Source organism: Panthera tigris, chromosome E1 (genome assembly GCF_018350195.1).
Source record: "Panthera tigris isolate Pti1 chromosome E1, P.tigris_Pti1_mat1.1, whole genome shotgun sequence".
NCBI lineage: Eukaryota > Metazoa > Chordata > Mammalia > Carnivora > Felidae > Panthera > Panthera tigris.
In genome coordinates this window covers 27,540,723-27,561,743 of record NC_056673.1, presented here as the reverse complement: position 1 = coordinate 27,561,743, position 21,021 = coordinate 27,540,723, and the positions used below count along the sequence as shown (strand labels likewise).

Here is a 21,021-nt window from a genome sequence, read left to right as displayed (position 1 = left end):
GTATTAATTAGAAAGTTGGAGAACTTTTCAGTTGTATTTTAATTATAAAAATCAAGAAGTTAAACAATGCTTCTCTAAAAGATGGTAAACAGGGGCACCTGGGTGGCTCAGTCGGTTGGGCATCTGGCTTCGGCTCGGGTCACGATCTCACCGTTCGTGAGTTTGAGCCTGGCATCAGGCTCTGTGCTAACAGCTCTGAGCCTGGAGCCTGCTTTAGATTCTGTGTTTCCCTCTCTCTCTGCCCCTCCCCAGCTTACTCACACTCTCTGGCTCTCTCTCTCTCTCAAAAATGAATAAGAACTTTAAAAAAATAAAAATAAAAGATGGTAAATAACGTACTTAATGCACTCTACATAATTTTAATTTTATTTTATTTTTTTAATGTTTATTTATTTTTGAGAGAGAGAGAGAGAGACAGAGTTCGAGCAGGGGAGAGTCAGAGAGGGAGACACAGAATCTGAAGCAGGCTCTAGGCTCCAAGTTGTCAGCACAGAGCCTGATGTGGGGCTTGAACCCACGAACCATGAGATCGTGACCTGAGCCAAAGTCAGACACCTAACCAACCGAGTCACTCAGGTGCCCCTGCACTCACTCTACATAATTCTAAGTCAGATAAATTAGTTTGCATTTATCTAGACACATTGCTTATTTTCTTTTCAACTGTATTTACAAAAAGGAGAAATGTGACAGAATGCAAAAAAACTCTGAATATTAAGGCACACTTTAATCCCATCACCTTGCTATTTTCCAAATTCACAAATAATCATAGCAAAACACTTACCGGCAATGAGGACATTGAGCTCTCTGCTCTGTCAGCCAGCGCTAAGGAGGCAAAAAATTAGATTTTGATTATAGAAAAATTATTACTTTAATTTGTACATATTGAATACTTAAATACAAAATTTAATGAGTTTAACTCTCTAGTGCTTGTATTAATTACAGAGATACGTACAGAAATAGCATTCAATCTACTATCTCCCTCTCATTATCATTATGATGGGGACAAATTTTCAAAGGGACAGAACTAATTCCAAAACAGTTAAGAAGCTTTTCTCTCATAGGAAAGAAAGTGATCTTAAGAATATGTGATTATCCCAAGGAAGATGTTGATAATCTTCACAAAATCAATAATAATACAGTAACCACCACCCCTGAAAATAAACCACAGTGACAATTTACTTCCATCTAATCTCTCATAAAATCCCTGAGAAAGTCTAAGGTACTACTAAATTCCTTTCTGAAAAGCTAATTTTGAGTATGGATTATGAATTTTGGATATATACATTAGACCTAAAATATGAATAAGCAATACAACAGAACTTTACATCTTAAGAGCTCTACAGTCCAGTAATGTAATTATAAAAAGCTTTTATAAGAGAGTATCTCCACTAAACTTCAAATTCTATTGAGTTAATTGTTTTAATTATTACTGGATAGGGAGTAGTTTTACACCATATACAAAGGAGATGAGAAGATTATTTGAATACCTTTCCAAAAACAATAGGATCATGGTTAAGCTTTTTAAAGTCAAATAATTAACTCAGAAATGAAATTCCCAAGGAAACCTTAAAGGACAACAAAAGGTAAGAGATAATAAGGACAAAGGTACTTCACAGCAAACAATATAAAGCTGGAAGAAAAAGAAAACAGACACAAAAGGATTCCTCTATTCTTAATAACCTTGAAGATTATTTCTTTGGTCCCTCAGCAAAAGTAAGATTTGGGTCAGGTTTCTTCCTCTCAAACAATGCTCTGCTAAATCCACAGCACTCTTCTAGGGCTGGTTTCAGCCCACACCTCTCTTGCCTTACCTTCTACCTCACTCTAGGGAACCCAACAAGGTTAAGGCTTTAGGTATATTTATTTCCTCTCTCTACCCAGGATATTCTTCAACTATATCATTCCTACTCATTCTTTAGATTTCAGTTTATGTCACTTCCTCCAGAAAGCTTGCCCTGACTCTCTACAGACTACCACAGCAACCTGTACTTCTTCCTTTATTGTGCTTATAATACTTTATTACACTGACTTATTTATCGGTCTCCTCTGCCCTGCCAGACTATAAGCTCTCTAAAGGTTGGGACCATGACAGGGAGTGACCAGTCCATATTTTTAAATATGTCTCTCCGTTCCAGTCAAAACAGGCTTATTGCTACACTATACACCACGCTTGGTATATTTGTGTATTTGCTAGTATGTCCCCCCCACCATGTGCTGTCCCATGGGAATGTCCAGTAATTAGGTCCATAAAACTTTCCTAACTATAACAAGCTAGTAATCTTTCCCATCTCTGAATATTTATGGCATTTTTACCTTGTATTCTATAATCTAACTTAATCACAAAATAAATATGGTAATTTTAATACTTTGGGAAAAACAATATTTCTCCCAAACCAAAACCAAAGGTAAGAACGAGCAATACAATATTAATGCACAAGAAGAATTAAAGAAAACAAAAATTATAGTAGAGCAATTCCCCACATTCAATTTAAGAATTTCTCTCCATTAAAATGGAAGAATCACGGCTTTAGACAGTATTCAGACCTGAGTCTGACTCCTAGCTCTAGCACTTACTGACTACAAGACACCAGACATGTGACTGAGCTCAAGTTTCCTCACAGGTAACAAGAGAATCAACATACCTAACTCTGCAAGACTGGACTAGGGAAATTCTCAACAAGAGCCCAGCAAATCGAATTCAACAATATATTAAAAAGACTATACAGCATGACCAAGTGGGATTTACTACCTGGAATGCTGAGATAGTTCATTCAATATAACAACACATCACATTAATAAAATGAAGGAAAAAACCCACATGATCATCTCAACTGATGCATAAAAGGTCTCTGACAAAATCTAATATTCTTTCATGATAAAAACACTCAAGAAAAAGGAACAAAAGAGAACTTCCTCAATTTGATAAAGTCCATACATAAAAGATCCAGAGTGAACATCATATTCAATGGTGAAACACTGAAAACTTTTTCTTTAAGATCAGGAAAAAGACAAAGATGCCCATTTTCACCACTTCTATCCAACACAATACTAAAAATTTCACCGAGAGCAATTTAAGCAAGGAAAAAAAATACAAAAGCATCCCAACTGGAAAAGTAGTAAAATTAATTGTTTGCAATAACATAATCTTGTATGTAGGAAACCCTAAAAGTTCCACAAAAAACTGTTAATATTAATGAACAAAATGAACAAATTCACCAAAGTTGCAGAATACAATATCAACCCACACACACAAAAAACACATTTCTATATGCTAGCAATGAAGAATTCAAAGAGGAAATTAAGAAAATACATCTACAACATCAAAGAAAAAAGTAAAATACCTAGGAATAAACTTAACCAAGGAGTTGGAAGATTTATACATGGAAAACTACAAAACACCACTGAAAGAAAGTCCTAAATAAACAGACATCCCATGTTCATGTATTGGAAGATTTAATACTGTTAAAATCCCAATACCACCCAAAGCAATCTACAGTATCAATGTAATTCTTATCAAAACCACAATGGTACTTTTTACAGAAGTAGAAAAACCCATTCTAAAATTCAAACGGAAGGGCACCTGAGTGGCTCCATCAGTTAACTGTCCTACTACTGATTTCAGCTCAGGTCATGATCTCGCCATTTGTGATACTAGGCCCTGTGTCGGGCTCTGAGCTGACTGGACAGAGCCTGCTTGGGATTCTCTCTCCCTCTCTCTCTGTCCCTCCCCTGCTCGTGCTCTGTCTCTCTCTCTCTCAAAATAAACAAATAAACACAAAAAAGAAATTTAAAAAAAAAGGAATAAAACTTTAAATATATAAAGACAAATGTTATATGATTACATTTATATGAAGTACTTAGTTCAGAGACAGAAAGAATAGTGGTTACCGGGACTGGGGAAAAGGGTAATGGATAAACGTAAGGAAAGTAGGCATCTCTATCTTTATCCTGATCTTAAAGGAAAATGTTAAGGTACTGCTCCATATCTATGAGAATGGCTAAAATTCAAGACTGAACGTACCAAGTGTGGGCATTAATGTGGAAGAATTAGAACTCTCACACATTGCTGGTAAGAATTTAAAATGATATTATTTTAGAAAACAGTGTACAATTTGTTAAAGTTAGATATACATCTACCATGTGATCTAGCTCTTCCATTCCTATTTACTTACCTAAGAGAAAAGAAAGTTTAAGCCCATTCAAATACTTGTATATAAATGTTCATAGCAGTTTTCTATGTAAATACCAAAAAGTAGACACAGTTATGTCCATCAACAGGTGAATGGATAAACATATTATGGCATATGCATACAATGGGATGCTACCACTTGGCAATAAAAAGGAATACTATTGATCCACACAACATAGATACATCTCTAAATAATTTTGTTGAGGGGCGCCTGGGTGGCTCAGTCGGTTAAGCGTCCGACTTCGGCTCAGGTCACGATCTCGCGGTATGTGACTTCGAGCCCCGCGTCGGGCTCTGTGCTGACTGCTCAGAGCCTGGAGCCTGTTTCAGATTCTGTGTCTCCCTCTCTTTCTGACCCTCCCCCCTTCATGCTCTATCTCTCTCTGTCTCAAAAATAAATAAATGTTAAAAAAAAATTTTAAAAAAAAAATAATAATAATTTTGTTGAGTGAAAAAAGCTGGACACATGAGAGAACATATCATAAGATTCCATTTCTATAAAAGTCCAAAAAATGCAAACTTATCTACAGTGACAGAAAGCAGATCAGTGGTTTCCTAGGAATAAGACAAGTGGAGGGAAGGATTACCAAGAGGTACAAAGAAACTTTGGAGGATTATAAGTATGTTCACTATCTTGTAGTGATGGTTTCTCAAGTATATACATTTATCAAACTTACCACACTATACACTTTAAATATGTGCAGCTTACTGTATGTCAATTATATCTAATTTTTAAAAACTCCAATATTAAAAAGAAAACAAAGTCAATATCTACAGGAAATCATAAAATGCTACCAATGCTGAAAATCAAGGAGTCAAAAACAAAACCAAAACTACTTGATGAAAAAGACTGGGGCAAAAAAATGGGTGAAAATACAAAAATAAGAACAGGTAATGATGGAGAATCAACTGAGAGTAACTGGAAGAATGAAAGAGACCTGGCCTGAAAATACAGCCAACGTTCCCACTTTTTGGTATATGCGTATAGAAGCACAAGAGAGTCATAGGTAGAGTGCTGGCCTGGGAGTGAGTCCAGTTTTGGTCTGTCCCAAACCACTAGATAACTTTGGACAAGTCTATTCATGGGTCTGGACCTTAGTCTGTTTTATTCAGTGACACAAGCATCTGGCCTGTCATGGATAATTAAATTTCCATGGTCAAATGAACAGAGATGGGATGGAAGAGAAGGGAGAGGCATCCAAATAAACAATAATACAATTTGGTTGGGTGGAATGCCCAGGTCTCAAGGACTTTGCTCCTGTAATTATCCCCTCTCCCCAGCATCATTAATTAATCTTTCTCTACTGGTTCACTTTCAATGAGATATAAACCTTTTCAACCCACTCCTTTTTTTTCCCCTTTACATCAAAATTTTTAGAGTTTTTACACTTGCTGTCTTATTTGCCTCCCTCTCCCAAACATCAAGATTTTGTCTTCATTATTCCACTAAAACTACTCATCAAGGTTACCAATGTCCTACACATTCTCAAATCCAATGGTTAAATCCCGAACCAGAAATACAAGACACAGTTAACCTACTCCTCTTTGAAACATGTTTTTCACTTGAATTCTGTGATGCCTTACTCACGGCTCCTTCTTGTTATCTCCTGCTTAATCCTCCTCCTCCTCCTGACCTCTAAATGTTGAGTGACCCAGAGTTCAAACCAAAAAGTCTTTTCCCTATCAGGTAATCTGGTGACCTCATCAAACGCCTAAAATACTATCCATATGCTAATAATTCGGTATCACTAACATCCCCTTCCTCAACTCCAGATTCATATTTCCAACTGCCAACCTCTCCAGTTAGATGTATAAAATCTTAAACTTGACATATTTAAAAACAAAACTTGTACATCTATAGCCTACCCAACTCTTCCTCCCCAAATTTCTTCTATCTCAGAATAGAAAACCATTCATCTAAATGTTGTATAAAATTCTCATGTCCCATCTATAAGTAAATCCATTGGCTCTACCTTCAAAACATATCCAGAACTGCCCTATTTTTCACCACCTCCACTGTTACCATTCGAGTCTAAACCAAATTGGTCTCCTCACTTCCTCTCCCACCTATGGTGCCTATAATCCACTTTCTACATAGCAGCAAAAGTGAGTTTTTAAAAATTACTGCGTTATCATTCAAAAGCTTTCAATGGCTACCATTACAGTTAAAATAAAAGCCAAGGTCTTTACCAAGGCCCTAAGCTCCATCTCCAAATTCATCTCCTTTCCCTCTTTCTCTCTTTGCTCCAGCCACACTGGCTTCTTTGTTCTTTCTCTCAGGGGCTTTGCTCCTTCTGATTTCTCTGCCTGGGACTTTCTTCCTGTAGATACTCACATCACTACCACATTTCATTCTGGTCTTGGCTCAAATATCACTTCTCAGAGACCTTCACGGACTATCTAAAATAACTAACAACCTGCTCATACCCTCCGCAAAGTCCCCACTCTATACCTTATTCAGTTTCATTTTCTTCATAGCGCTTTCTGGTATCTAACATATGTCTATTTACCTTTTTGTCCATATCCCAAGTAGTAAATAAGTCAACTCCCTGGGAAGTCGATGCTTAACTCCAAGTAGATGTGTAATTAGTATTTGTTGAATGAATAAACACATGAATGGTACATTCAGGAACCAAGACAGCTTTAGAAAGAAAGAATAGAGGGGTGCCTGGGTGGCTCAGTTGGTTAAACGTCTGGCTTCAGCTCAGGTCATGATCTCACAGTTAGTGAGTTCAAGCCCCACATCAGGCTCTGTGCTAACAGCTCAGAGCCTGGAGCCTGCTTTGAATTCTGTATCTCCTTCTCTCTCTCTGCACTTCCCCCACTCACTCTCTGACTCTCACAAATGAATAAAACACTAAAAAAAAAGAAAGAAACAAAGAATAGAACCAGATTGTCCAAGTGGTCTGAATATAAAGATAATATTCTAAGGAATTAAGGCAATGAATCTGAGGTTTCTGATAAGGAAAAAAAAATGACATTTCTGGAAAACATCAATATGGCAGCAGGATATAAAATGAACCACAGATAAGAAAAGACTTGGAGTGCCTGGGTAGCTCAGTCAGTTAAGCATCCAACTCTTGGTTTCAGCTCAGGTCATGATCTCATGGTTCATGAGATCGAGCCCCACCTAGGGCTCCACGCTGTCAATGAGGATCTTACATGGGATTCTCTCTCTCTCCTCCCTATGCCCCTCCCCAGCTAGCAAACACACTCTAGCTCTCAAAATAAATATATAAACTTTAAAAAAGACTCAAGATAGATCAGTTAAAAGCTAACTAGGGGTGGGGCGCCTGGGTGGCTTAGTCAGTTGAGCGTCCGACTTCAGCTCAGGTCATGATCTCACAGCTTGTGAGTTCGGGCCCCACGTCGGGCTCTGTGCTGACAGCTCAGAGCCTGGAGCCTGCTTCTGTGTCTCCCTCTCTCTCTGCCCCTAACCCACTCACATTCTGTCTCTGTCTGTCTCAAAAATAAATAAACATTAAAAAAAATTAAAAAAAAAAAAAAAGCTAACTAGGGGTGTCTGGGTGGCTCAGTCAGTTGAGCATCCAACTCTTGATTTCGGCTCAGGTCATGATCTCAGGGTCCTGGGATCAATTCCCACGTCGGGTTCCGCACTGAACGGAGAGCCTACTTGGGATTCTCTCTTTCTCCTCTTTGCCCCTCCCCTGCTCACTTGCAAGCTCACTCACGCGCGCTCTCTCTCTCTCTCTCTCTCTCGCGCGCGCGCGCGCGCACTCTCTCTCTCTCTGGGGAAAGAAAAAAAAAAAAAACGGTTGGAGCACCTGGGTGGCTCAGTTAAGCAACCAACTTTGGCCCAGGTCATGATCTCACAGTCTGCGAGTTTGAGCCCACCTCCAGCTCTGTGCTGACAGCTCAGAACCTGGAGCCTGCTCCAGATTCTGTGTCTCCCATTCTCTGCCCATCCCCCACTCTCTCTCTCTCTCTCTCTCTCTCTCTCTCTCTGTCTCTCTCTCTCAAGAATAAACAATTAAAAAAATTCTTAATAAAAAAAGATAAAATTATCTAAGCATGAGGTAATAAAGGTATATATTTCTCTGCTAGAATGATAATGGAATGGAAAAGTAGGACAGATCTAAGTGAAAGCAGAAGATAATAACTGACAGGACTTAAAAATTACTGGTGCCAGGGATCAGTTGGTTAAGCCTTAGACTTTGGATGTCAGGTCAGAGGTCATGATCTTATGATTCAGGATATCAAGCCCTGCATCGGGTTCTCACTGACAGTGCAAAGCATGCTTGGGAGCCTCTCCCTCTTGCTCTGTCCCTTCCCCACTCATTTATGCACATGTGCTCTCTCTAAATAAACCTAAAAAATATCATTGGTGTAAAAGGTTTCAAGTTTGAATGACTGGCAGAACAGAACAAAAAGAAGTCAAAAAGAATCAGTTTAAAAAAACAGAATTTGATCGGGAACAAAGCTCAAGGTGCTGGAAAGTCAAGGCCAAAGGAATAGATTTAAAAGCCATACACTGAGAAATGATAGTTAAACCTGCAAGAATAAATCAAATTTCCCAAGGTAGATGAAATTTTCCCACTTCTTCTTAATTTTGAGAGAGTGATACAGGCTAATTACCTAGTTTCCACAGCTTCTGTTTCACCATTTATAAAAAATAATGCCAAATTTATTAATTGCTATTTTAACAATAAAATATTAACACCTTACAATGGAACAGTACTTTACAGTTTCTAAATTGCTTTTTAGCTTATCTCATTTAATGCCACAACCATCCTGTGAGGCAAATCTTGTTACCTCATTCTATAGCTGAAGAAACAAGACTAGGAAAAATTGAGTTTCTCAGCTTATGAATGGAAGAACTAGCATGATATATAACCTTGGTCTTCTCCACATGGTGTAGAAGCAAAGAACACAGGCTCTAAAGCCAGACTTCCTGGATTCAAATCCAGCTCTATTATTTGTTAGCTGTGTGACCGGAAGCAAGTGATTTAAGTGTTACAACCATTACTCTCGACAAAGGTTTATTTATCTTCCTAAGGCAGAAATAAGGAACCACAGAGAAATTTTGAGGTGAAGAGCATGTTAGATGGCTTTGATTTTCCCAGTAAAAGACAAAATCTACTGCGAGTAATGTGGGCAGGGCAGTTTTTAACTATGATTTGCAGATGTACTACTGAATCCCTCCACATAAAAAAGAAGTTCTTCTGCTTCACATCTTAGGCTTCCTCATAATGTTCTTTGAGGGGTTCACCTACATTCCTTTTAAAGCCAACGGACTATATTAATCTCTAAAGTCTCTTGTACCTGTAAGATTATACGACTTTAATCTAAGCCTCTGAACCCATTATTAGCTTTTTCTCCATCCTACCCATCCAACAGTATAAACTCTGAGTCTCACAGCACTTTGTTAGTGCCTCTTTATGACACTATACATACATTCTTCAGTATAAACGGAGCCCATTATGTCACTTAGATTTAAGCTCCTTCAGGGCAAGCACTCCATCATTTATCTTAGAAGTCTTCAACCCCAGGGGCGCCTGGGTGGCTCAGTCGGTTAAGCGTCCGACTTCAGCTCAGGTCACGATCTCGCGGTCCGTGAGTTTGAGCCCCGCGTCCGGCTCTGGGCTGATGGCTCAGAGCCTGGAGCCTGTTTCAGATTCTGTGTCTCCCTCTCTCTGCCCCTCCCCTGTTCATGCTCTGTCTCTCTCTGTCTCAAAAATAAATAAACGTTAAAAAAATTTAAAAAAAAAAAAAAAAAAAAAAGAAGTCTTCAACCCCAAACGCAATGCAGGCAACCACTTTACCAGTACTTGTTAAATGTGCAATGATTTAATAAATATATTAAAATTATAGTGGGTTTTGATTTCTAGACATTTCATGGTAGTTATCTCACCTCCACAGTACTAAGTAATATATGATGATGGTCTCCCTATTAAGGAACATTCATTTAAAACATTTTTTAAAAGGAGACAAAATGTAAAATTTAAAAAGATAACGAAACTGGGGTGTCTGGATAGCTCAGTTGGTTAAAGTGTCCGACTCTTGGTTTCAGCTCAGGTCATGATCTCACAGGTTCATGGGTTCAAGCCCCACACCAGGTTTCACACTAATAGCACGGAGCCTGTTTAGGATTCTCTTTCACTCTCTATCTCACAATGAATAAACTTAAAAAAAAAAGGAAAGATAAAAAATATGGTCGATTTTGGGGTGCTTCAATCAGCTGAGCATCCTACTCCAGCTCAGGTCATGATGTCATGGTTCATGGGTTCAAGCCCCACATCGGGCTCTGCTGGCAGCTCAGAGCCTGAAGCCTACTAGAGATTCTGTGTCTCCCTTTCTCTCTGCCTCTCCCCTGCTCATGCTCTCTCTTTCTCAAAAATAAATAAACATTTAAAAAACTAACTTTAAAAGAATATGGTTGATTTTTACAACACATCGTATATACACTAAGGGCATGTAGAAAGAAATGCAACTTACCCTGATACAGCTAAAACAACAAAGCTTAGAGCAATGAGGACACAGGCGTGCATCCCGCAACTTCTCCATACAAATGAAACATCTGAAAACCTCCGCAATGCTCTGAAAATAATAAAAAATGTAAGGTACACCAGATTTAGACTACTGAATCAAAAGTAAAAAGCATGCTTAAAACAACTCACTCAACATTGACATTAATTTTGGGCTGATATAACCTGTTTTAATAAGTCTTATCAGTACTTGGTTAGTCAAGGCCCAGTGTACCTCAGAACATCTGGAAAAAGTGCTTTTTCTTTCCTAAGCTTCACAGTGGCTCTATTCTAAGGAAAGAACATGAAATGCAAACACACTTATGCACAAATATTATCACTGAAGCATAAATTGTAATCACAAGAATATGGCTATAACCCAAATTTCAAAATATTAAATTATGACAGTTAATAAGAAAAATTAGGACAGTTAACACAGATTATGACAGTCACTAGAAACTTCTTGATTTGAGGATATAGAAAAAAATAGCCTTATTATGATGCAGAACACCTAAAAAAAAAAAAAAAAAAAAAAAGATGGACTGACTGAATGAACTATATTAACTTTTTCTGCAATTTCCCCAAGGGGATGGACTGCTTTTAAAATTTAAAAAAAAAAAAAAAAACCTTTAAAAAAGATACATATACTAACAGAGTGTACTCTGATCAGGAAAGAAACTAATTCAGAATCCAGAAATCTGAATTTGCCCTGATACTCCAACCAACTAGCTTTTTATTGGAGCCTGAGATTTTGTTCCTATGGAAAATTTTAGTGGTCGCCCCATGAAGGCTTTGAAAAGAAAAAAAGAAGAATAAATAGAAGAAACGATAGTTTGCAAGCCTCAGATAAATCATTTTAGGAAGTAACTAACAAGAAAGCAGATATAATGAAAACCAACTTATTGTATATTTTATTTTTACCGTACTCACATTTATTTACTCCATCCCAGGAGAATTAAACGCTCCCAAACCAAGAAAACGTTACAAAACCTTTATAACACTTTCGCAGGAGGAACTAAGGAGAAAATTATTCATTAGTCCAATCATGACTCTGCAGAACCAGAAAGAACCTGTGAGATGCAGACGCTGGGGGAGGGGAGGGTGGACAATAAGACCATTGGGTGAACTACTTTCAACTGGAGTGCCTGTAATACAGTTGCAACTTACTAAGGACCAAGGTAATGGAAAGTTCAAAATTCGACAACTGTTAAATAATTAGGTCCAATAAGCAATCTTTTTTTTTTAATGTTACTGGCCTTTAAGTAAATATCTCAACCATTTGGAATCACAGCTCAGAAGAGCCAAATATAAAAGAATAGGTTGTTCCAGAAAACTACAAATAGGATAATAAAAGTATATCCTCATTCAATTTAGGAAGGGCAGAAGTCTGCAAAATGTACGGGTCGGGGAGGAATAATTCCAGTTGGAGAGAGTTTTGGATCTGCACTTGAACTCCCAAGAACAGGTAGCGAGTGCACGGCACGTCTATCTAATGAATTTGCAGTTTTGCTCTTCCCAGACTGTAGTTTGCAAAAACCCTCTGAGAATGAGTACCGTGCCAAGACACCCAGAAAACGGCAGGATACCACCACCTGACAAGGCACCCGAAGAGCTGCGGACCTAGCACGGCGTCCTTCGCACTGGGCCAGCCTTCACTACACCCGCAGCGGCGGAGTGGGGGTGCTCTACTACAGGGAGGGCTAGGGCAGGGCGCCCCAAATAAAGAAGGCTCAGGGGGTAGCGGAGGGAGAGTAACCACCACCCTTCTCAACCCCCCTCACCTCTACGCTCTGTTCATCCATTGCCTCCGACTCTCGGCGGGGCCCTCGGCGACCCGCGGAGTCCGTGGTCTGACCTATTGGGCGCCGGCCCGAGGTCACCAGGTCAAATCGCCGACGAAAACCACGCCGGCGTGTGGCTCAGGAGGCTCCGACGACCGCCCCACCTGCTCGCCCCATCGCGTCGGGTTCGGCGCCAGCTACCCCCACTTCGCCATATTTATCCGCGCACCCGCCCTAGGGCGCAGTGGGAGGGCGAGCGGTGGCCGCAGCTGCTTCCTCACCGCTAAGCCGCCCGCCAGCAACCGCGAGGGAGCCTCGCACCACGTGACGCGGGCGCGCGCGTATCGAACTGCTGCTAGAGCCCGGCGGCGCTGGTCTCCAGCAAAGAAGGTGCTGCAGGGAATTCGCAAACACCAACGGTAACCAGGGCAGCTGAAGGAGCGGCGAAGAGGAAAGGCGCGGTGCGCATGCGCGCAGAACGCAGCGTTAGGGGAGCCGGGAGGAGAGAGGCGGGCGACTAGTTCCCGCGGTGCGGGGGCGCACACGAGATTTGGCTGCTAGCAGCCGCAGGGCTGCGTGTGTTTGGCCACAGTCTAGCGCGCAAGCGGATGAGAGTTTGGCGCTCGCTGGTCTCCACGCCTCTGCGCCCTTAGGGAAGGGCGGCGCTCCACCAGTCTCAAACTTTGGCGCGCCAAAGACTGGAACAACCACCTGGAGTGCTTGAGTGAAACAGACTCTGAAGCCACACCCCTAGGTATTCGGACTTGATTCTAAGATAAGGCTCCACAAAATCGTCAACAGCCACTCTCCCGCAGATTTGGCTGCAGGTAGCCTTTGGCCCGCACTTTTTGAGAAACCATGGTGTAGAATTGGTGGGTAGTGTTCTTTCTTTGGAAGGACCCCCAGATTCTCGGGTTTTGAGACTTCTGCCCCACCTACTCATATTGTGAAGCCTACAGCGGTGTCGTTTCAGGAAGAATGGGACCACAGACTGTAGAGATTTGATCTACACCACTCCATCCAGCATGTCTTGCCACTTGAGGTTTGCCGTCGCTATGGGACTATGGAAAGTGCAAGCGTCAGCTGTGTTCAGCTTTCCTATGTTGGCGTCTTCTTCATACAATTTTGTCATGAAGTCTACAGATGGCAGGAATTGAGGGTGTGAGACAAAGGTCTTACATCAAATTCTTAATCTGAATTTACTTTTTCCTTTCTGATGTATTGCAAACCACTATTACACTTAACCCAATCTAGAGTGCACACGTAAAGAATCAACAATAACCTAAAAAGAAGCTCTTGAGTATCAAGGGATTTGGACTTTCTTATAAGTAGTGGACAATTTTTTAATACGTGAGCCATGGACAGGGATAATTTAGTAAGATTAATCTGTTACTGGAAATTCTTTAACCAAAACTTATTTATGGTCTTGATGTTTGCACGCCACCATTTATGATAAAACGCCCTGAATTGTACACTGTAGTAATGGTTAATGTTTAATTTTGCTAAGTGAATTTTACCTCAGAAAAGTTATCTGTGAAACACAGTACTGTACTTGGGATTCAAAGAGTAATGAGAAGTGAAAAAAATAAGACAAATTACAACATATAAATATTAAAATAAGTTCTTATGCTAATTGATATATTTGTCCAAGAACCCAAAAATGTTTAAAGATTTATTGCAATAGTTCATAATAGTGAAAAATTGGAAAACCTATACAATTAGGGGTCAATGGTTGTAGCCACAGATTATGGTTAATTTAAGTAAAAAAGAATTTAGTTGGCAGGATGCCTAGCTACCACATGGAGGTAGGAAACCTGGGATCTCAGAATTCCCTAAAGGAGGACCTAGCTTCCTTTCCCCGGAACTCCAACAAATCTAACTTGTCTATTATACAGCTTATCAATGCCTATCAGTACAGAACTGAAAAAAATCATGGTAACATCCATATATTGGATTACAACTGTTCAAAACAATAGCAGAAGTGTGTGATAAAAATATCCAAAATATATTTACAATGAAAAACACTGGGCACCTGGGTGGCTCATTTGGTTAAGGGTATGACTTCAGCTCAGGCCATGATCTCTGGGTTCATTGGTTCAAGCCCTGAATCGGGCTCAGCAGTGACAGCACATAGCCTGCTTGGGATTCTCTCCCTCTCTCTCTCTTTCTCTGCCCCTCTCCCACTCGCACCTCTCTGTCTCAAAATAAATGAATTTAAAAAAAAAACAAAAACAAAAAAAACCCTAAATGCAGCTGCAGTATAATTATGGTATCAGCCTATTTTTGTAAAAAAATATTTGTAATTTGTGTATATATGTAGAAACATCTGAGGGCGCCTCAGTGGCTCAGTCGGTTTAGTGTCCAACTGTAGATTTCAGCTCAGGTCATGATTTCAAGGTCATGGGATCAAGCCCTACATGGTGCTCTGTGCTGAGCATGGAGCTGTATATGATTCTTTCTCCCTCAGCCCCTCTCTCTCACTTGCACTCTATCTAAAAAAAACAAAAAAAAAATACATACATAAATAAATAGGTAATGATAAATGAAACATCTGAAGAGATTCAAGATAATTTCTGGATAATAGACATACTTGTATGTTTTAATTTCCTAAAACCTAAATTTGTATTAAAATTAATTTGTATTACTTACAACTTTAAGACATAGAAACACTATAGTCACATAAAAAATAATTATCCAAATGAGAAATAAAAGACCTAAATTAGGGTAGTAAGAGCGAAAATAAAGTGGAGCTTGGATACCATGAACATTTCAGAGAAAGAATTATAGATTTTATTGGCTAAGAAGATAAAGATACAAACTTCTTAATTCTAGGTAACAGAATAGTGCCCATGGACAAAATAAAGTCAGTAAGTACTCTGGAAGTGATCAATTTGAATACTCAGAATTTTTTTATTGGACATATGGATCTATGCATCTAGATCTAATGGAAGAAGTTGTATTTGGGAATCATAAATGAATATATAAAGAAGTGCAGAAAGAACTATTTTAAGGGGGTGTGGGGGAAGAACCAATATTTACAGGATGACTGTGAAGGAAATCATAGAGGAAAAACACCAGGAATTTGTCATGACTTCTTTGTGATACTACCATTTTTCAATCCCACCAATCAACATCACATCCCAGAGCCATTCCATGACAAAAACTTCCTAAATATTAACAATACTGAAGAAAATGTTACTGAAGTGTGACTTATTTCTCTGTAATCTAAAGGGGAGGGGGGCGCCTGGGTAGCTGAGTGTCCGACTTTGGCTCAGGGCATGATCTGAATTCATGAGTTCATGAGTTGGAGCCCCACATCAGGCTCACTGCTGTTAGCTTAGAGCCCCCTTCAGATCCTCTGTCCCCCTCTCTGTCCCTCCCCCACTTGTATGCTCACTCTCTCTCTCTCAAAAGTAAACATTTAAAAAAAATTTTTAAGGCGTGGTTCTGTTCTTCAAATATTCAACTACACAGTACAATTTTAACTGAAGCTACTCTCCCAACCCTGTTTGTCACCTATTACAAGTTTGTTAATGGACAAATAAATGCTCATAACAAATTTTTTTAATTAGATGAACGTATAATTCTATCACCTGCAGAACTAATATTTGATGCATCTTTCCTAGTCTTTTCAATGCCTCATTACATATATGGAAATATTTACAGAACAATTTCTAATTATCAAACCCAAACACTTTACCATCTCATTGTGCTTCCAGCCATCCTGACACACAGAAGTTATTTGGTTAGGATCACATAACTAGAATTTAAAACCTGCTATTTACAGGGGCCTGGGTGGCTCAGTCGGTTAAGGGTCTGACTCTAGATTAAAGCTCACATCATGATCTCACAGTTTGTGAGTTCAAGCCCCAAGTCAACTTCTGCACTGACAGCATGGAGCCTGCCCCATGCTCTCTGCCCCTCCCCAGCTCACACTCTCTCTCTCAAAGTAAATTAACTAAAACAAAAAAACAAAAAACCTGTATTTACATTGCAGACTCCAAAACCCAATCTTAACTACAAAACTGCAATCTGTTTCCCCTATCCCCCATTTAACACAGCTTCAGCATTTCCCAGGTTAACAGTAGTAATTTATTGGCAGCTTGACCTCTTATTATGTGAATACACCTATTTACCTTCCATTAGCCAGATGTATTTGTGTTTTGCTAGTATAAATAACCCTGTGATTAACATCTTTGCATCAAAATCTGTCCCTATGATTACCTTATTGCCAATAGTTATTTAAAAACAAATAGGCACCCGAGTGGCTCAGTCAGTTAAGCATCTGACTCTTGATTTTGGCTTAGGTCATGATCTCAGGGTTTGAGTTTGAGTCCTGCACAGGGCTCCATGCTGACAATGTAGAGCCTGCTTGGAATTCTTTCTCCCTATCTCTCTGCACCCCCACCCCCCACCAAAATAAATAAATAAACTTAAAAAAAATTTTTTTTACAAATAAATAACGAGGGGCGCTTGGGTGGCAGTCATGAGCGGCTGATTTTGGCTCAGGTCATGATCATGTGGTTCATGGGTTCAAGCCCCACGTGGGGCTCTCTCTGCCCCTCACTTGCTCACACTCTATGTATCTCTTTCTCTGTCTAAAACTAAATAAACATTAGGGTGCCTGGGTGGCTCAGTCAGTTAAGCGTCCCACTTCAGTTCAGAACATGATCTCACAGCTTGTGAGTTATGAGGCCCGCATGAGGCTCTGTGCCAACAGCTCAGAGCCTGGAGCCTGCTTCAGATTCTGTGACTGCCTTTTCCCTGCTCACACTCTCTCTCTCTCTCTCTCTCAAAAATAAGTATTTTTTTTAAAAACTCAAAAAAAAATTTAATAAAATAAATGAATAAATAAATAAAATAAGGAAATACACACACAATTGGCAAGTAACAGTTGCCAGTAATCCTCTGTTTTCAGTTTCTTAGCTTTCATATAGAATGTACAATTATAATAATATAGGCTGAAGGAGAACAAAGGTAGTGTTGATATACAACAGAGACACTCTAAAACAGCATTTGAAAGCAAAGTTCATGTTGTTCAACATTAGCAGCAAGAAGGAATAAGAAAATAAAAGTGAGGCTGTCACAGAAAAGCCAATTTATTATTACTAATGTTAGCTTTTGTGGAGGATTTTAGGTCACATATTAGCAGTCTCCAATAATGTGACCATTACCTATAATCAAAACTTTTCAAAAATAAAATTATATACATATAATGTATAATATAATACAAATATTTTTTCTATCTGTTAATTTCCAAAGCATGCTCATTCATATCTACTAACCAATAGTACATAAATATCCTTTTATGATAGGCCAGGACATCCATTTTCTCCCAATTATACAAAAACAAATGCAAAATAGTGTTACGTGACTTCCTTGCCTGAAATGATAAGACTGTGTGTACATACATACATTTAAATCCCTTTATTCCCATTCCATGTTTTTGGCTGAACTTTATTCATATAATATCTGCCCTTCTTATAGGACCTTCTCTTGTGAAAGGCATCACTATCCAGTTACCCAAGCCAAATCTCCTTCTCCATCCCCCCACCTCTACTCATCGAGTGCTAACAAGACATCTTCTTAAATCTTTCTGGAATGGATCTCCTCTCCATTAGAATTTCCTTTTGCAAGTCCACTTCTTCATAAGTCTGAACAAAAGATTTTAATTGCTCTGCTGCAGTTTTCTCTTCTTTAGTCAGTGGTGACAGCTAAAAAACAAATGAGAAAATCTTTATTTCAAAATCTGTAAAAACTGTGTAATTTAGTTCTGCTTTTTTTTTTTATGTTTCCATAAGCTCATACTATGTCTATAATCACAAATTTAGGAAGGCAGGATAAAATAGATATTTGGCTATCCAAATACAAGGTACTTTTAATGTTTGAGCTTTCAAAGAACTTGCAATTAAGTTTAAGAAACAAAACCAATAAATCAAACAGTTTAAGGACTGTAATTTAACAAAACTAAATAAGTCACATTTGACTGCCATATTCTAAAAGCATTTTGAGAAAGAAATGTGAATAAAATAGTCTGGAAGTTTCCTCAGAAGTGGAGAACTAAATTGAACTAAATTTTGAAGGATAATTGAGATGTTTTTAGCTGCAAGTAACAGGAATACATTTAAAAATGGATAAATAGGCTCTTTCCACAATTTGGCTATTGTTGAGAGTGATGCTATAAACATTGGGGTACAAGTGCCCCTATGCATCAGTACTCCTGTATCCCTTGGGTAAATTCCTTGCAGTGCTATTGCTGGGTCATAGGGTAGGTTTATTTTTAATTTTCTGAGGAACCTCCACACCGTTTTCCAGAGTGGCTGCACCAGTTTGCATTCCCACCAACAGTGCAAGAGGGTTCCCATTTCTCCACATCCTCTCCAGCATCTATAGTCTTCTGATTTGTTCATTTTGGCCACTCTGACTGGCGTGAGGTGATATCTGAGTGTGGTTTTGATTTGTATTTCCCTGATGAGGAGCGACGTTGAGCATCTTTTCATGTGCCTGTTGGCCATCCGGATGTCTTCTTTAGAGAAGTGTCAATTCATGTTTTCTGCCCATTTCTTCACTGGGTTGTTTGTTTTTCGGGTGTGGAGTTTGGTGAGCTCTTTATAGATTTTGGATACTAGCCCTTTGTCCGATGTGTCATTTGCAAATATCTTTTCCCATTCCGTTGGTTGCCTTTTAGTTTTGTTGGTTGTTTCCTTTGCTGTGCAGAAGGAACATAAGGTCTTCATAAGGTCCCAGTAATTCATTTTTGCTTTTAATTCCCTTGCCTTTGGGGATGTGTCGAGTAAGAGATTGCTACGGCTGAGGTCAGAGAGGTCTTTTCCTGCTTTCTCCTCTAGGGTTTTGATGGTTTCCTGTCTCACATTCAGGTCCTTTATCCATTTTGAGTTTATTTTTGTGAATGGTGTCAGAAAGTGGTCTAGTTTCAACCTTCTGCATGTTGCCGTCCAGTTCTCCCAGCACCATTTGTTAAAGAGACTGTCTTTTTTCCATTGGATGTTCTTTCCTGCTTTGTCAAAGATGAGTTGGCCATACGTTTGTGGGTCTAGTTCTGGGGTTTCTATTCTATTCCATTGGTCTATGTGTCTGTTTTTGTGCCAATACCATGCTGTCTTGAGGATTACAGCTTTGGAAAGAGCCTAAATGTCCATCAACTGATGAATGGATAAAGAAATTGTGGTTTATATACACAATGGAGTACTACATGGCAATGAGAAAGAACGAAATATGGCCGTTTGTAGCAACGTGGATGGAACTGGAGAGTGTGATGCTAAGTGAAATAAGCCATACAGAGAAAGACAGATACCATATGTTTTCACTCTTATGTGGATCCTGAGAGACTTAACAGAAACCCATGGGGGAGGGGAAGGAAAAAAAAAAAAAAAAGAGGTTAGAGTGGGAGAGAGCCAAAGCATAAGAGACTCTTAAAAACTGAGAACAAACTGAGAGTTGATGGGGGGTGGGAGGGAGGGGAGGGTGGGTGATGGGTACTGAGGAGGGCACCTTTTGGGATGAGCACTGGGTGTTGTATGGAAACCAATTTGACAATAAATTTCATATACTGAAAAAAAAAAAAATTAAAACTAGAACTACATTATGACCTAGCAGTGGTACTGCTAGGAATTTACCCAAGGGATACAGGAGTGCTGATGCATAGGGGCACATGTACCCCAATGTTTATAGCAGCACTTTTAACAATAGCCAAATTATGGAAAGAGCCTAAATGTCCATCAACTGACAAATGGATAAAGAAGACGTGGTTTATATATACAATGGAATACTACTTGGCAATGAGAAAGAATGAAATCTGGCCATTTGTGGCAATGTGGATGGAATTGGAGGGTATTAGGCTAAGTGAAATAAGTCAGGCAGAGAAAGACAGATACACTATGTTTTCACTCATATGTGGATCTTGAGAAACTTAAGAGAAGACCATGGGGGAAGGGAAGGGGCAAAAAAAGTTACAGAGAGGGAGGGAGGCAAACCATAAGAGACTCTTAAGGACCGAGAACAAACTGAGGGTTGATGGGGGATGGGGGTGAGGGGAAAGTGGGTGATGGGCATGGAGGAGGGCACTTGTTGGGATGAGCACTGGGTGTTGTATGGAAACCAATTTGACAATAAATTATATTAAAAAAATAATAAAAAAATTAAAAAAATAAAAATGGATAAATAATAAGAAAATTTATTATCACTGCACAATAACTACAGAAAAAGGTCAGACTTCAGGACTGGTTTATTCAGCAGCTCAACATAAAGACTGGGTTTTTCCACCTTATCTAATATCCTTGGTGGTGGTTTATCCTCAAGCTGAAAGGAAAAATGGCTCTAGCAGTTCTAGGCATCACATCTATACATAATGTTTAGAAGAAGAAAAGTTTTCTCTTCCTAGAGGTCTCTCAGCAGCGAGGAAACTCTAATTTCCAACGTCTAGACTTTACCTTCTCACATGTCACATGGGTTACAAACCCATTCCTGAGTCAATTTAGTTAAAAGAAAATCCATTTCCCTTGCCAATGAGATGCACGCCCTGAAGCTGAGGAAAGCACCAACTTTG

At 39.3% G+C, this 21,021-nt stretch overlaps 2 protein-coding genes across 12 annotated transcripts in view; both read right to left on the bottom strand.

Annotated features, from left to right (window-relative positions):
- The window catches only part of TRIM37 (tripartite motif containing 37), a 147,339-nt gene extending 134,437 nt beyond the window's left edge, over positions 1–12,902 (bottom strand). For 4 of the 9 annotated variants that reach the window (XM_042966056.1, XM_015539556.2, XM_042966057.1 and 1 more), the window contains exons 1-3: positions 12,456–12,900; positions 10,646–10,747; positions 782–822 (exon numbers count right to left, since the gene is read on the bottom strand). In XM_042966056.1, the coding sequence (XP_042821990.1) occupies positions 782–822; positions 10,646–10,747; positions 12,456–12,476 (164 nt within the window). In that variant the 5' untranslated portion in view covers positions 12,477–12,900. Of the gene's footprint in view, positions 1–781; positions 823–10,645; positions 10,748–12,455 lie in introns of all 9 variants that reach the window. The other 5 variants (XM_042966055.1, XM_042966054.1, XM_042966053.1 and 2 more) reach the window with 3 other exon arrangements.
- Positions 12,903–17,470: 4,568 nt separating this feature from the next.
- Positions 17,471–21,021, bottom strand: part of SKA2 (spindle and kinetochore associated complex subunit 2) — a 49,141-nt gene continuing 45,590 nt past the window's right edge. For 2 of the 3 annotated variants that reach the window (XM_042967382.1, XM_015539557.2), the window contains one exon: positions 17,471–18,169. In XM_042967382.1, coding sequence (XP_042823316.1) covers positions 18,026–18,169 — 144 coding nt within the window. In that variant the 3' untranslated portion in view covers positions 17,471–18,025. The remainder of the gene's footprint in view (positions 18,170–21,021) is intronic. The other variant, XM_042967381.1, reaches the window with a different exon arrangement.